General features: G+C 37.9%; 1 protein-coding gene across 9 annotated transcripts in view; it reads left to right on the plus strand.

Moving 5' to 3' along the window:
* TLN2 (talin 2) overlaps nucleotides 1-15,940 on the plus strand; it is a 446,949-nt gene that overhangs the window by 274,178 nt on the left and 156,831 nt on the right. For all 9 annotated transcript variants that reach the window (XM_073801108.1, XM_073801106.1, XM_033851753.2 and 6 more), the window contains one exon: nucleotides 13,434-13,589. In XM_073801108.1, coding sequence (XP_073657209.1) covers nucleotides 13,434-13,589 — 156 coding nt within the window. The remainder of the gene's footprint in view (nucleotides 1-13,433; nucleotides 13,590-15,940) is intronic.

The raw sequence follows: 15,940 nt of genomic DNA on the forward strand, positions 1-15,940 counted from the left end.
AAGATCTTCCAGAGTGCACTGGACTAAGTGAAGGTTGTTGACCACTGCAGGCCAAATCAAATTCATGTGGTAGTTATGGTACTGAATTTGTATCCTTTTAGATGGGTCTTGGGATTTTCTGTGGCCTTCAGATCTGTTTTCACAGGAATTGCTGGCCTGACTACTAGAGGGACAGAGGTGGATCTTTGAAATTCAACCTGTGAGCAAGCAGAGGGTGTGTTCTTGAATTCACTAAGAAGCCCTCCCAGTAGCTTCCTTCCCCGTTTTCATATCCTGACCTCACGTACTCTCTTGTAGTCATCCCTCTGATAGGTTTCATTATTTCCGCTTGCTTTGCTATGACTCTGGGTCTCCTGTCTCTTGCTCTTCACCCTGGAGAAAGCTCTACCATGTGATGAACTTTCTTGTGCTGCTTAAGGCCCAGGGGAGTGTTACCAGCTGTGTTGCAGCTGCTTCTAGGGACTGAAGTTGGAAGGTCAGTGACAGGGTGGTTTAAGGAGGTGTCTATTCCCACAGCTAAAGAGAACTGGAAAAGAAAGTTGTTTTGCTGTTTACTAGAATGTTTGGGCATATGGATGCTTTTCTTGACTCCAGTCCTCATTGGAGGAAGCTGCTTCATTTGGGGCCAAGAGAAATAAAAGATATTATATGGAAAAAAGGTGTATGTTTAATGCTGATTAGTTATTTCAGCCAAACAGCTCTCAGCTTTATACCAGAAAATGCTGGGGCCCTTGCAAATAAAGAAAGCATAGGTGAATCACTTTGTTTTTAAGAAAAATAATTTAGAAATTGAATTTTTCATTTCAGTGTGTTTTAAACTATCAATCAGTTTTTGAATGGTGCTGATGGTGGTATTCTAGGTAATGACTAGGTAATTTCCCAATATTAATAATGACATTAATAACAGTAAACAATTATATGTCAGGCGTGTCTTATTCAAATCTGTCAGCATCCCAATGGCAGAATTACTGCTATTATCTTCTTTTTATAAATGAGAATCAAGGCCAGAAAGATCAATGGCTCAGCTGGGACCATAAGCCTAGTAACTGTAGGAGGTAGGACTTGAATTCAGGTCTCTCTGACTTAAAAGCCTGTGTTCCCAGGCAGTGGGCTATGCTGACTTACCTAGGGTGGCCCCATTTGATATGTGCTCACCTGCTTTCATTATCCTACTCACCCCCACATCCCCACCATGAGTACATGGTTAGATCTGCTTGTTTTAGAAGAAAAGTCTGCTTTTCATTTTTTATTTATTTATTTATTTATTTATTTATTTATTTTTGGCTGCGTTGGGTCTTTGTTGTTGTGCGCGGGCTTTCTCTAGTTGCAGCGAGCAGGGGCTACTCTTTGTTGCGGTGCGCGGGCTTCTCATTGCAGTGGCTTCTCTTGTTGCAGAGCACGGGCTCTAGGTGCGCGGGCTTCAGTAGTTGTGGCATGTGGGCTCGGTAGTTGTGGCATGTGGGCTCAGTAGTTGTGGCTCGTGGGCTCTAGAGTGCAGGCTCTAGAGCGCAGGCTCAGTAGTTGTGGCGCACAGGCTTAGTTGCTCCGTGGCATGTGGAATCTTCCCTGACCAGGGCTTGAACCCGTGTCCCCTGCACTGGCAGGCGGATTCTTAACCATTGCGCCACCAAGAAGTCCCGGCTTTTCATTTATTATTCTGATGAGTTCTAATACCTCACAAAGATTAAGTCGTTTTCAGCATCTCCAATGATACTGGTATCATTTTCCATGGTTGTGTGGGTTTGAGTTTTTCTCTAGTCCTTCATATATGAAATTTATCTTTCAAATTCATATTGTTTTCTATTAATACCATCAAACTTCACACAGAGTCAGTTTCAGTGTTGTGCATAAAGGTCAGTAAATTTAGGAAAATACATAGCACACAGCAGTCTGCATGTAATTAAAAAGAGACATTGAATAGCAAGTTCCAGAAAAGAGAAATTTGTTCTCCACATATAATTTAGGGCCTGGGAAGAATCTGTCCATGGCTAGTAGGATAATTAGAGGTAAAACACAGATGCTATGGTTATTGCAAGGTCTTGCAGGTTTGGTCAAATGAAAACTCTTCTTTTACAGAAGTGTTTAAGGCAAAGTAAGAAAGTAATGCAAATTTCCTTCCTTCTTCCTTTCCTCCCTTCCTTTCTTCCTTTTCATTTTTTAAAAATTACATCTCTTTGAAGGAAGGTCAGGGTCAGGAGGTAGGCAGCACTGACAGCTTTCATATACATGTTAGACATTCACATTTTGTTTTTCATTACTTTTATTTTTTGTCACTATAAAAGTGAGTACACTGCTCATTTCAGTTTTTTGCTCAGTGGTCTTATTTAGTGTACATTTTATTTTTAAGTTGATTTTGATAGAGTTTATTTGATCATAGTTTGCCCTATTTTAAAAGTAAATTCAGGAATAATGCAATATTATGAATTAATACATCTAATAAATCAGAGCAGGTCAAATAAGGTGACATCATATGCCCTGAACTATCTAGAAAAGAAATATAGAAAACAGTCTCATTCACAGTAGCATCAAAAACAGTAAAATACTTAGGAATAAGTTAAGCCAAGGAAGTGAAAGATGTATATGATGAAAACGTTAAAACAGTGATGAAAGAAATCAAAGAAGTAAATGAACAGATATCCTGTGTTCTTGGATTGGAAGAATTAAAATTATTAAAATGTCCATACTATTCAAAGCCATCTATAGATTCAATGAAACTGGTCCTCTATCTTACATCATTCACAACAATTCAGTCAAAATGGATTAAGGACTTAAGTGTAAGCCATAAAACTGTAAAAATCCTAGAAGAAAACATAGGTGGTAAACTCCTTGACAGGGTTCTAGGCAATGATTTTTTGGATATGACGTCAAAAGCACAAGCAACAAAAGCAAAGAAATTCCTGCCATTTGCAAACACAAACAAGTTGAACTACATCAAACTAAAAAACTTGTACACATCAAAAGAAACAACAAAAGAAAAAGGTAACCTACAGAAAGGAGAAAATATTTGCAAACCATGTATCTGGTAAGGGGTTTATACCCAAAATATATAAGCAATTCTTTGTAACTCCATAGCAAAAAACAACAACAAAAATACCCCCAAATAATCCAATTAAAATGGGCAAAGGACATGAGTAGACATTTTTCCAAAGAGGATATTCAGATAGCCATGAGGTACATGGAAAGGTACTCGACATCACTAACATCAGGGAAATACAGATCAAAGCCACAAGGAGCTATCACCTCACCCCTGTTATAAAAAAAAGACAAGGAATAACAAGGGTTAGCAAGGATGTGGAGAGAAGAGAGTCCTTGTGCACTGTTGGTAGAAATGTAAATTGGTACAGCTACTGTGGTGAACAGTGTGGAGGATCCTCAAAAATTTAAAACTAGAACTGCCGTATGATCCAGCAATCCCACTTTTGGATATATATCTGAAGGAATTGAAATCACAAGCTCAAAGAGATATCTGTACTCCTCTGTTCTTTGAACCATTATTTACAATAACCAAGATATGGAAACAATCTAACTATCCACCAGCAGATGAATAGATAAAGAAAACGTGGTAGGTAAATATGGTGGAATATTATTCAACCATAAAAGAGAAATTCCTGCCATTTGCAGCAACATGGATGAAATTTGAGGTCGGGAAGAGATATGGGGACATATGTATAGGTATAACTGATTCACTTTGTCATAAAGCAGAAACTAACACACCACTGTAAAGCAATTATACTCCAATAAAGATGTTAATTAATAAATAAATAAAAAGAAACTTCAGGGCATTATGCTAAGTGAAATAAATCAGAGAAAGACAAATACTGTATGATCTGACTTATACGTGGAATTTTCAAAAGCCAAAGTCACAAAAACAGTAGATTCGTGGTTGCTGGGGTGGGGAAATGAGTAAATGTCGGTCAAAGCACACCAACTTGCAGTTTTAAGAGGAATACCTTTTGAGGAACTAATGTACAGCATGGTGACTATAGTTAACAATACTGTATTACATACTTGCAAGTTGCTAAGGGAGTAAATTTTTTTTATTAAAAAATTTTTTAATAACTTTTTTGGAGTGTTGTGTTTTCATTTTCATTTGTCTCTTGGTATTTTTTAATTTCCTCTTTGATTTCTTCAGTGATCCATTGGTTGTTTAGTAGCATATTATTCAGCTTCCACATGTTTGTATTTTTTGCAGTTTTTTCCTTACAGTTAATTTCTAGCCTCATAGTGTTGTGGTCGGAAAAGATGCTTGATATAATTTCCATTTTCTTAAATTTACTGAGGTTCACTTTGTGGCCCAGCATGTGATCTATCCTGGAGAATGTTCCATGTGCAGTTGAAAAGAATGTATGTTCTACTGCTTTTGGATGGAGTGCTCTGTAAATATCAATTAAGTCCATTTGGTCTAGTGTGTCATTTCATGCCTGTGTCTCCTTATTGATTTTCTGTCTGGATGATCTGTCCATTGATATAAGTGGGGTGTTAAAGTCCCCCAGTATTATTGTGTTATTGTCAATTTCTCCTTTTATATGTGTTAACATTTGCCTTTTATACTGAGGTGCTCTTATGTTGGGTGCATATATATTTACAATTGTATTTTCTTCTTGATTTGATCCTTTGATTATTATGTAATGTCCTTCTTTGTCTCTTGTAAGAGTCTTTATTTTAAAGTCTGTTTTGTCTAAGTGTTGCTACTCCAGCTTTCTTTTGATTTCCATTTGCTTAGAATACCTCTTTCCATCCCCTCATTTTCAGTCTGTATGTGTCTCTAGATCTGAAGTGAGTCTCTTGTAGGCAGGATATACAGGTCCTGTTTTGTTATCCATTCAGCCAGTCGGTGTCTTTTGGCTGGAGCATTTAGTCTGTTTGCATTTCAGGTAATTACCAATATGTATATTCCTATTGCCATTTTGTTAATTGTTTTGGGTTTGTTTTTGTAGGTCTTCTTTTCCCCTTCTTTGGTTCTCTTCTCTTGTGATTTGATGACTATCTTTAGTGTTAGGTTTGGCTTCCTTTTTCTTTTTTATGTGTATATCTATCATAGATTTTTGTCTTGCAGTTACCGTGAGGTTTTTGTGTAGCAGTGTATGTATATACCTGCTTGTTTTAAGTTGCTCATCTCTTAATTTCAAATGCATTTTAGATACCCTGCATTTGTACTCTCCTCCCCTCACGATTACTGTTTTTGATATTATATTTTACATCTAATTCTTTTGTGTATCCCTTAACTGCTTATTGTGGATACAGATGATTTTACTGTTTTTGTCCTCCCTACTAGCTTTGTGTGTAGATGATTTCCTACCTTTATTGTATGTTTGCCTTTTCCAGTGATCTTTTCCATTTCACAACTTTCTTATTTCTAATTGTGGCCTTTTCTACCTAGAGAAGTTCCTTTAGCATTTGTTTTAAAGCTGGTTTGGTGGTGCTGAATTCTTTTAGCTTTTGCTTGTCCATAAAGCTTTTGATTTCTCCATCAAATGTGAATGAGAGCCCTGCTGGGTAGAGTATTCTTCGTTGTAGATTTTTCTCTTTCATCACTTTAAGTATGTCCTGCCACTCCCTTCTGGCCTGCAGATTTTTTCTGCTGAAAAAAATCAATGGATAGCCTTATGGTAATTCCCTTGTATATTATTTGTTGCTTTTAATATTCTTGCTAAGAGTGTAAATCTTAAATGTCCTCATCATAGCAACTACAAAAAGGTAATTTTGTGAGGTGAAGGATGTGTTAACCTTACTGTGGTAATCATTTCTCAATATATACATATATCAAATCATATTGCACACCTTAAACTTACATAATGTTCTATGTCAGTTATATCTAAATAAAGCTGGAAAAGATGGCATCATGTGATCATTTGATAAGTGATAAAGCCACTAAGGTGTTTGATAAAATTCAGGTACTCATTATAAAAATTTCCATAAAATGCTGGAATAAAAGTGTACTTCCTCAACAGGGTAGAATGTTTTAAACCTATCATCAGCATGCTACTCAACAGAGAAGTGCTAGAGAGAAATCTATAAAAATTGGGATCAGAACAAGATACCCTTTAACATTGTTTTGGAAGTTATAGGAAGTGTGGTAAGACATAAAAAAATTTTTTTAAATGCGTAACTTTAGGAAATGGAAACATTATTATTACTCTTTGCTATGATTGTTTGTCTTTTAACAAAGATAAACAGAATCATATTTTTAACTATGTACTTTGAAATAATGATAGATTCACAGGAAGTTGGAAAAATAATTCAGAGAATCAAAATGTCAGAGTAACAAGTATGGGTGAGGATGTCGGGAAACTGGAGCCCTCATATACTGCTGCTAGGAATGTAAAATGGTGCAGCCCCCTTAGAGAAGAGTCTGGCACTTCCTCAATTATTAAACATAGAGATACCATATGACCTAGTAGTTCTACTCCTCGGTACATGTGCCCAAGAGAATTCAAAGCACATGTCCACAGAAAAACTTGTACCTGAAAGTGTATAGCTGCATTTAGCAAAAATGTGGAAAAAACCCACATGTTCATCAGCTGATGAATGGATGAACAAAATGTGGTATATCCATAAGGTGCAATATTATTTGGTCATAAAAAGAAATGAAGTATACTGCTCCATGCTACAGGCATGGATGAATTTTGGAAATTTGGTGTTATCATTGTTTTTTATTTTAGCCTTTCTGATAGATGTTTTATGATATCTTATTGCGGTTTTAATTTGCATTTCCCTGATGGCTAATGATTTTGAACATCTTTTCCTGTGCTTATTTGCCATCTGTATATCCTCTTCAGTGAAATGTCTGTTCATGTTTTATTTGACCAACTTTCTAATTAGATTTTTTTTCTTACTCTTGAGTTTTAAGAGTTCTTTATATATCCTAGGTTAAATGTGATTTGTGAATATATTCTCATAGTCTGTAACTTGTCTTTTTATCCTCTTGACAAGGTCTTACAGAATACAGGTTCTTAATTTTGAAGATGGGCGTTTTATCATTTTTTACTTTTATGGATCTTGCTTTAAATGTTACGTCTGAGAGGTCTAACTCTAGGCTCCGAAGATTTTCTCCTGTGTTTAGTTCTAAATGTTCTACAGTTTTACATTTTACATTTAGGTCCATGGTCCATTTGAGTTTGTTTTGTTTAATTTTAATTTTTTTTTTTTTGGCTGCATCGCATCTTAATTACAGCACACAGGATCTTTCTTGTGGCGTGCGGGCTTCTCTCTAGTTGTGGCACTTGGGCTCCAGAGGGGGCTGGCTCAGTAGTTGCGGTGTGCGGGCTTAGTTGCCCCGCGGCATGTGGGATCTTAGTTCCTTGATCAGGGGTTGCACCCACGTCCTCTGCATTGGGAGGTGGATTGTTAACCACTGGACCACCAGGGAAGTCCCCACTTGAGTTTGTTTTGTATAAGATGTGAGGTTTTTAGGTCAAGGTTCATTTTTGGCCTATGGATGTCCAGTTGCCCCAGCACTGTTTTTTGAAAGGGCTATCCTTCCTCCACTGGATTTTTTCTGTATCCTTGTCAAAATTCATTTGAATACATTGCTATGAATCTATTTCTATTTCTATTCTGTTCTATTGATTTGTGTTGGTCCTTCCACTGATAATCACACTGTCCTGATCACTTTAGCTATATAGTAAGCGTTAACATCAAGTTGAATGATTCTCTTTACTTTTTTCTTCTTTTTCGAAATTGTTTTAGCTAATTTAGGTCCTTTGCCTTTCCATGAACACTTTAGAACAAGGTTGTCTGTATCTACAAAAAACTTAGCTGGGATTTTGATAGGCACTGCATTGAATTTATAGATCAATTGGGGGAGAATTGATAACTTAACTATGTTGAGTTTTTCAATCCATAAACATGATAGTAGATCCTCTTTGATTTCTTTCATCAACATTTTGTAATTTTCAGTGTGCAGATCCTTATACATGTTATAACAATATACAGTCATTTTAATTTTTAGGTTTATTTTTAAATTCAGTGAATAGAGCAGGTAAATTTACAACACATATGTCAGCAGCATGAAATAACCTGTGTGTGTATAAATAAGTGCAACCATTTAGAATATATGGTTAAAAGACATCACACACAGAATAGCACATGCACACACAAAATTATTTGGGTAAGGGACAGTATGTGTTTTAAAGGCATAAGTAACAGATTTCTCTAGACCCCCCAATCTGAACATACCATTAAATTGTGAAGGAAGTTCATTGGCATAATTTAAGAAGTACGTTAAAAGTGATTAATTCACTACTTAGATAGACTATTTGAAATCCTAAATTAAATAAGTCAATGAAATCATAATTTATAAAATGTAAATATTGATATTAAACACACTTAATCATACCACATGGCCTTCAGATCAGTATATATTGTGAGAGAACTAGTTTGATATGTTTATAGGTCCTTCCATCATATTTTCCTCTGTATCTGTGTACATCTTGTCCTAATATTCAGAGCATTATGCAGTTGAGCCTTGAACAACATGGGGGTTAGCGGGCATCGACCCTTTGCGCGGTCCAAAATCCGCGTATAACTTACAGTTGGCCCTCTGTACCTGCAGTTTGTCTGTATTCACGGTTCCACATTTGTGGATTCAACCTGTATGGATCATGTAGTTCTATAGTATTAGCTATTGAAAAGAAGTGGACTCACCTGGTTCAAACCCATGTGGTTCAAGGGTACTTCATACTGTATTTTATATTGTTATAAGAGAAAGTGCTTGGGTGTTGGAGTCGGAAAGACTGGCCTAGAATTCTTGATGCAATATTGCCTATGTGAGAAATGACAGAAACTCGTGACTTGGAGAGACATCCTTAACCTTCTGAAACCTCAGTTTCTTCATGTGAAAAATGGGAATGGTAATTCTTTACAGAGCTCTAATGAAGATTAAGTGAGGTAATGTATGTAAAGAAATGTAGTAGCTGGAATGTAGGGATATTTGATACATTCTAGGTTATCCCAACTCCTTAACCCTCTTCACAATTCCCTAATTCCTGGCCCTTGAGTCCTCCAACTTTCCATTAGCTTTTAGAGTTCATGATACAGAGCAGGGGTTGGCAAACTTTTTAGTAAAGGGCCCAGGTAGTCAATATCTTAGCCTTTGCTAGTCGAACCACTCATCTCTGTGCTTGTATCCTGAAATCAGTAGGCAATATGTAAATAAATGAGCATGGTGTGTTTCTGTAAAGCTTTATTTATGGATTGTGAAATTTCAGTTTCATATACTTTTCACGTTTCATGAAGTATTATTACTCTTAATTTTTTTTTTCAACCATTTGAAAATAGAAAATTCACTCTTAGCTCTCAGGCCAAAAAAGAGGTGCCGGGGGGAGCAGAAAACTGCATTTAGTACCTGCCATAGTTTGCTGACCCCAATAGAGAGGATGTCTGTAATAAGCCTGTTACGTGGCAGTGTTCTCAGTGGCTAAGAACATATCCTTCGAAAAGAAAGACCTGGGACCTGGGTTTGGAATTCTGGCTTTGCCACTTAGTTTGACCTTCGATAAGTTACTTTACCTTCCATCTCTAAAGCTCAGCTTGCTCACCTAGAGTGCTGAGTTTTTGTGAGGTTAAAGGAAGTAATATAGAAAGGGGGACTGTTGCACAAATGATCTCAATAAATGGGAGCTGTAAACATCTACAGTCTTCCTCTTTCATTGAAATCTTTTGCAGTTTATCTTGATAAGTTTTTCAGAACCCCATAAGGAACGGTAGGGCATTTCCCATGACTTGTAAAGAATCTTGTTTCTTTCCCGGAAACCCTTGTGGAAACCTTCTGAGTTATAAACTTGCCTTTAACCTTCCCTGCAACCACAACCAGAGCATTGAGGGTTAGATGGCTTGGGAGCTGAGCCTCTTCTCCCCTCGACTGTAAAAGCATCATAGAGGGCATTCAGAGCATCTCAGAATCATGAATTAAATCAACATGGATTGCCAGTTGTTTTAGGGAGAGAAATGGCTAATGAACAGGGTCTTTAGCACCATTTTGCTTTGGAGCAGCCATCCCTTTCTGCCGTGCTCCTAAAAGAAAAAAAGCATACTGATGACACAGCAAAGCACACAAGGCAGCACTTTGGCAGGAAGCCAGTAGAGAACTCTGGTGAGCACAGCTGGATCACAGGCTTAGGCCACATTGAAGTTGGGCTTAGAGCCAAAGCATGCCCAACGCTGAGCCCACTGGCATCCCTCCACCCAAGTCCGAATCTGATGTAAGGCACAGGTGATGTCAGAATCAGCCAATATCCACACCTGTGAGAAGAGCCCGAGGCTGAGCAGGATTGATAACAGCCAGCTGCCAGGACCGAACCCACAGTAATGGTTGAGATGTGCTTGAAAGAGGAGCGGCAGGGCTTATTAGTAGATCCTGACTTTCCTTGGTAGAATACATACCTTCTCCTGCCTGTAAGTCATGTGAGCGCGACACATCCTCAAAACAAAACCAACCTGATGAGGACTGCCTCGAGAGAGAAGTTGCTAGGTAGCTGGCATACTCACACCCACAGTCTGCGTGTGTCTGCACGAGAGAGACGGGTCTTCACTGCATCCTGCCTAGCCTAATTGCTTCTCCTGGAGATAAGGATGCTGGTGTCTGTAGTTGGAGACGTGTGGAGTGGACTGAGATTCGAGATTTGGAGAGGAAGGGGGAGCCTTATTGCCTCTGGACCTTCTATCATGCAGGTCTGCCACTGAGGGTCTAAGACAGGTCCTCTGTCAGGGGAGCCCCTTATATCACTAGCACAGAGCCGAGCCCCTCGCTGTTTTAACTTTCTCCAGCTGCTCTGCATTTTGCGGGTAGGCACTGAATTAATTGTGTCCCTTGATGGTGGTCTCTGTTGCTGAGCGACAGTATTTTCTGAGTTCCTTATATACCCTTCCCCCGTAGTCGTGACCTTCTAATGGAATGCCCACTGTAAGTTGTTTGCTTGTTCACTCTGGTTTCCTCTCCCAGGCCAGAACCATCTCGACAGGAGTCAGGGCAATCCATCACTATCCTGTATTCCCTCACCCCAAAGCCCCTCACTGGGGAAGTACAGATTTGAAAGGAGGAAGGCAACAGCTGCAAACCATATTTTATTTCTGATCCCCTTCCTGGTGCCAGCAGCTGGGCTGGTACCAACCCTGTGTGACTAAACTAGCCGCCTGGAACCTCTCCACGTAAATCTTTGTGGCTCCTGAAGCCAAGTGATGTGTACTGGCATGGTCCACCCTGCGCTGATATCACCCCTGGTGGAAATGGCCTCTCCACAAAGGATCTGACTCTTCTCTGAGTTTTTCCTAACTCGGAGGTCCTTACAGTGCCATATTCCCCTCCTCAGACACCCACACAGATTCCTAATGCCTTTATCTCCTCCTCTTGGGAGGAAACTGGAGGTGTGCCGTGACCTTCACTGTTTGACGGTTTATGAACTGCCCACAGGGGCTGGGAGGAGTGTTTTTGCCTTTTCTCTAATTGCTTCCATCAGAAGTAGTATACTGTGGTAGACAGTCTTTTTTGAAGTCAGAGATGTTTTTGAGCTGCTGAAATCTGTGTTCTAATCCTGGCTTTATCACTTACTACTGTTTGCCGTGGGCAAGTCGCTGGTTCCTTCATTTCAAGACTGGCATGATGCTGATGCCACCGCCACCAGCATTTGGGTGATGCTCTGAAAATTAATGGATAATGATTGTTAAGTATCTGTCACACTCCTGGCTTGTTTTAAGTGCCTGTCTCCTTGTACACACACCCGTGTATACTTGCGTACTTTGTGCTAATTTATATATGTATTCCTCTGGTAATAGTGGTTTGGGCATTGCTAGGTTTCTGCAGATATTTTTTGAAAAGCTTGTTTTTTTCCTGACAACAATAGGAATGTGTATTAAGTTTTTTGAAAAAGGGAAAGCACATGAAAAAATACAAATTGTACGAGATGATCATTGGCACCATTTTGTCATGTAATGAATTTTCTGAAAATTCTATTTAAAATTTTATTTCACGTAGGATCATGCTGTACAGTCGACTTTTTAATTTTTTAATGTGAATGAATTTTTATTATGAATCCACTTGTTTTCCTATAATATGATTTTTAAGAGTTGTAGTCTATTATTTGGATGTACCATAATTTATTTATCATATCTCTTGTGGTTGAACTTTGTTGGTTATTTCTAGTTTTTCACTGTGATAAACTCTAGTTGATCCTCTTGCAGCATAATCTTTATACACATTTATAAGTTCTTTTTGAATAAGTTTTGAAAAGCAAGTTGGGTTAAAAGTAGAAACATTTTTAAAGCTTTGAATCTTAAAGCTTTGAATTTTAAAGCTTTTCTTCCATAAAGCCTTTGCTATTTTAAATGCCCACGAGTAGTGGTCCCCCTTCATACCTTCTTTAATTGAGTATTAAGTTTTTTAAAAAACTATTACATATACATGAAAATTTATCTTATTGCTTATTATCTAGTTACTTATTTAAACATTTTCTGTTCATGTTCTTTGCCACTTATGTTTGATGATTTATGATAACCTTTAGTATATGAAGTGTATGAAATCTTTTATCATACTATTTGTTGTAGATATTTATTCCCCAGTCATTTGCCTTTTAATTTCTTTATGGTGAGGTCTCTTTCTTTTTCTCCCACTCTTTCTTTCTTTTTTAAAAAAATGTATCAAAGTCCATATATTTTATAGTTAAAGCTATTAATCTTTCCCTTTAGTTATTTTTTTATGTTAGCTTTTGTGCTAAGAAGTCATTTCCCCCTGAGAAATCACAAAAATATCCAACTGTGTGTTCTTCCTAAATGATTTACCTTTTTTGGATTTCTTGTGGCATGAGTGTGAGGTAGGGATTCATTATTTTAATAGCCATGATGACTGTTTCTTTAAAAACTTATTAAAACTAATCATAAAATGTTTTAAGGGTCAGTAGATACACATAAAAAATACCAAAATGAAGAACCCAAATGGAAATATATTTCAGTGATTATGAAAAAAAAAAAAAGGCTGTGTTTAGTATTGAGAAGATGCTACTCTGGCAGTTGTAGTTAATTCTAAACAGCTAAAGTGCCGTATTTAAATTCCACATTAACCCTTTTTTGTTACTCACTGAGGTGGCTACTGGGAGTGATAATATTTGGAGTTCACTTTAACTTCTTTTTCTCTGCATATCTTTTTTCTGTCACAATCTCTGTTTTTGGAGCAACCTGCCCTCCTGGAAAGTATCTCTCTCCAGGAAGTGTGCCTTTGTGGATCCTTCCAGTCTTCTGATGGCTCTGTTTTAGCTTCCATTCCTTTAATTTATGAGTCATTTATCTAGTCTTAAAATTCTGGTTTTCCGATAGCCCTGCCGGTTTTCAAAACACAGTGTTGTAGGTTGACCGTAGGTAAAACATCACGAAATCACTGATAACTTGGAAAAATCAGATGTATTCAGAGGAAGAGCACTGACTCTTGGTACCTCCTGTTTCAGGAAAAGATGAAAGGCAAGAACAAGCTGGTGCCTCGCCTGCTGGGGATCACCAAGGACTCGGTGATGCGCGTGGATGAAAAGACCAAGGAAGTGCTGCAGGAGTGGCCACTCACCACAGTCAAGCGCTGGGCAGCCTCACCCAAGAGCTTCACACTGGTAGGGACTGGCTGAAGGCAGTGAGTGGGCCAGCATGGCCTTGGGTGATATCGTGGGGCAGGGAAACAATACAAGCCCATTGCGTTTCCCTGCCCTTGGAGAGGGACAGATGGTGGGGGTTCACGAGGGCAGGGGTGGGCACTGGTCCAGAAGTGAGCGAGATGTCTGAGAGCTGGGTCTCATTGGCCACCTCTTCCTCTCTAGTGCTCTAAGTCTGTCTGAGTTCTTTAATTAGAAAGAGCCAGTCAAGGATGATTCTTAGTCTCTGTGGTCCTGATGCCATGCCTAGTATACCCTAAAACGCAACTTTATAACGCCCTGAGGCCCGTACAAAGGCTCCCTCCTCATCTCTAGTTGTTTTAGAAGTTCCTAAGAATTGTGACAACTTGCCAAGCTGTGTTTTCCCAGCCTGCCTATGAAGAGAACATTGTTGTATGGTGGAAATAGCATAGACTGTGGGGTAGCGTTCGAAATCAGCTTTCATTCCCAGCTCTGTACCCTTGCTCAAGTTACTTCTCCTCTCTGAGCCTTAATGTCCTCAGCTGTGAAATGGGGGTAGTAATACCTGTTTCACAGAGTTGTCATAATCAAATGAGACGATGATAATAAAATGCTCAAAGTGAAATACATGGAAAGTAGGGAGAATATTTGTTCCAGACCTTTAAACCTCTGAATTCTTCCTCCCAATCTCAGTATCTGCTCTTAACAGAGTATACCATGTGGCCTTAACTGTAGCCAGCCACATTGGTATGTGAGAATTGGTAGGGCAATTATTTTGTAGCACATATCGAGCCATAAGAGAAATCAGAAAGTGTTGACATTTGTGAATTTCTTCAGCACTCCTGAATTGTACTATTCTCCAGCTCTTGTGAACGCTTGAAATAACTGCATCTAGGCAAGATCTTATAATAGGGCATCAGAAAAAAGGTATAAGGAAGGGGCCTTGGTGGGAGTATTAGTTATCTAATTTGATCATTGATTGATAGACTCTTGCCAGTTGGGAGGAATCTTCAGAAAACATACCTTCTTTCCTGTAACAGCTGTATCCACATGGCCCTTAAAAAGTAGGTGTTCACGCTTAGTGAACTAAGTTCTCATCTTCCATTGTAGGTAATTGTGGATAATTTCTAAAATAGAAAAATCAAGAAATCAATATAAATATGTTATTTAGAAATACTAGAAGAAATTGCTAAAAAGGATTCAAAGTAGTTGCATGGGGGATGGAAAGTGAAGGTGGGAATGGGTAGGGCAGGCATAGCTATGTTTTGTTATATACATTTTGATACTATTGGTCTTTTTAAGCTAGACCCAAGTACTGCTTTTTTAAAAACAAAAAGTTATTAAAAACTGTTGCGAATTGCAGTAACTACCTGAAGCGAAAGAGAGAACAAATATCAATGTTTTTGCTGAAGTTGGATTAAAGCCTATAACCTGTAAAGTTTCTTTCCTTCCTACCCAGCTTTAATTTAATATACAAGTGTTTAGAGATTTTCCTGTTGTCTTTCTGTTATTGAGTTTTAGTTTGTTTCTCTTATGGTCAATGAGATGTACTGTGATTCTGTTAATGTTCATGGAACATACTTTGTATGATTTCAATCTGTAGAATTTTAAGGTTTGTTTTATATCACAGGGATATGATCATTCTTGGAGAATGTTCCATGAGTGCTTGAAAAGAATGTGCATTCTGCTGTTGGGTGTAGTGTCCTATAAATGCCAGTTAGATCCTGTTAGCTGTTGGTGGTATTTCAGTCTTACATATCCTTGTTAATTTTCTGTCTAGTAATTCTAACAATTCCTGAGAGTGAAGTTCCCAACAGCAATTGGGGATTTTTTCTATTTCTCCTTTCATCTCTATCAGTTTTTGTTTCATGTATTTTGAAGCTCTGCTGTTCTGTATCTGTACATTTAAGATTATGCTATGTTCTTAATGGAGAAATTGTTCTATCATTATGTTCTTTTGTTCATAGTAAAGATTTTGCTCTGCAGTTTGCTTTATCTTACATTGGTATAGCCACTCATGCTTTTTTAAATTAGGTGTTTGAATGTTATATTTTTTCTACCCTTTTACTTTAAACCTAGTTATATTGTTAGGTTTTAAATGAATTTCATGTAGAGAGCATGGAGTTGGGTTGTGCTTTTTATTAAAATTCACTCTTGTAATCAATGTATTTAGGCCAATTATCTTTTAAGCTAATTATTAATATGTTAGGTATTATGTCTACCATTTTATTTTTTTTTTGTTTATTTTATTCTCTATTTTTCCTGCCTTCCTGTGGGTTACTTGAACATTTTTTTAGAGTTCCATTTTTTAAAAATTTTTTTTCATGAATTAATTTTTGGCTGCATTGGGT

The sequence above is a fragment of the Tursiops truncatus genome, chromosome 2 (genome assembly GCF_011762595.2).
Source record: "Tursiops truncatus isolate mTurTru1 chromosome 2, mTurTru1.mat.Y, whole genome shotgun sequence".
In the NCBI taxonomy this organism is placed as follows: domain Eukaryota; kingdom Metazoa; phylum Chordata; class Mammalia; order Artiodactyla; family Delphinidae; genus Tursiops; species Tursiops truncatus.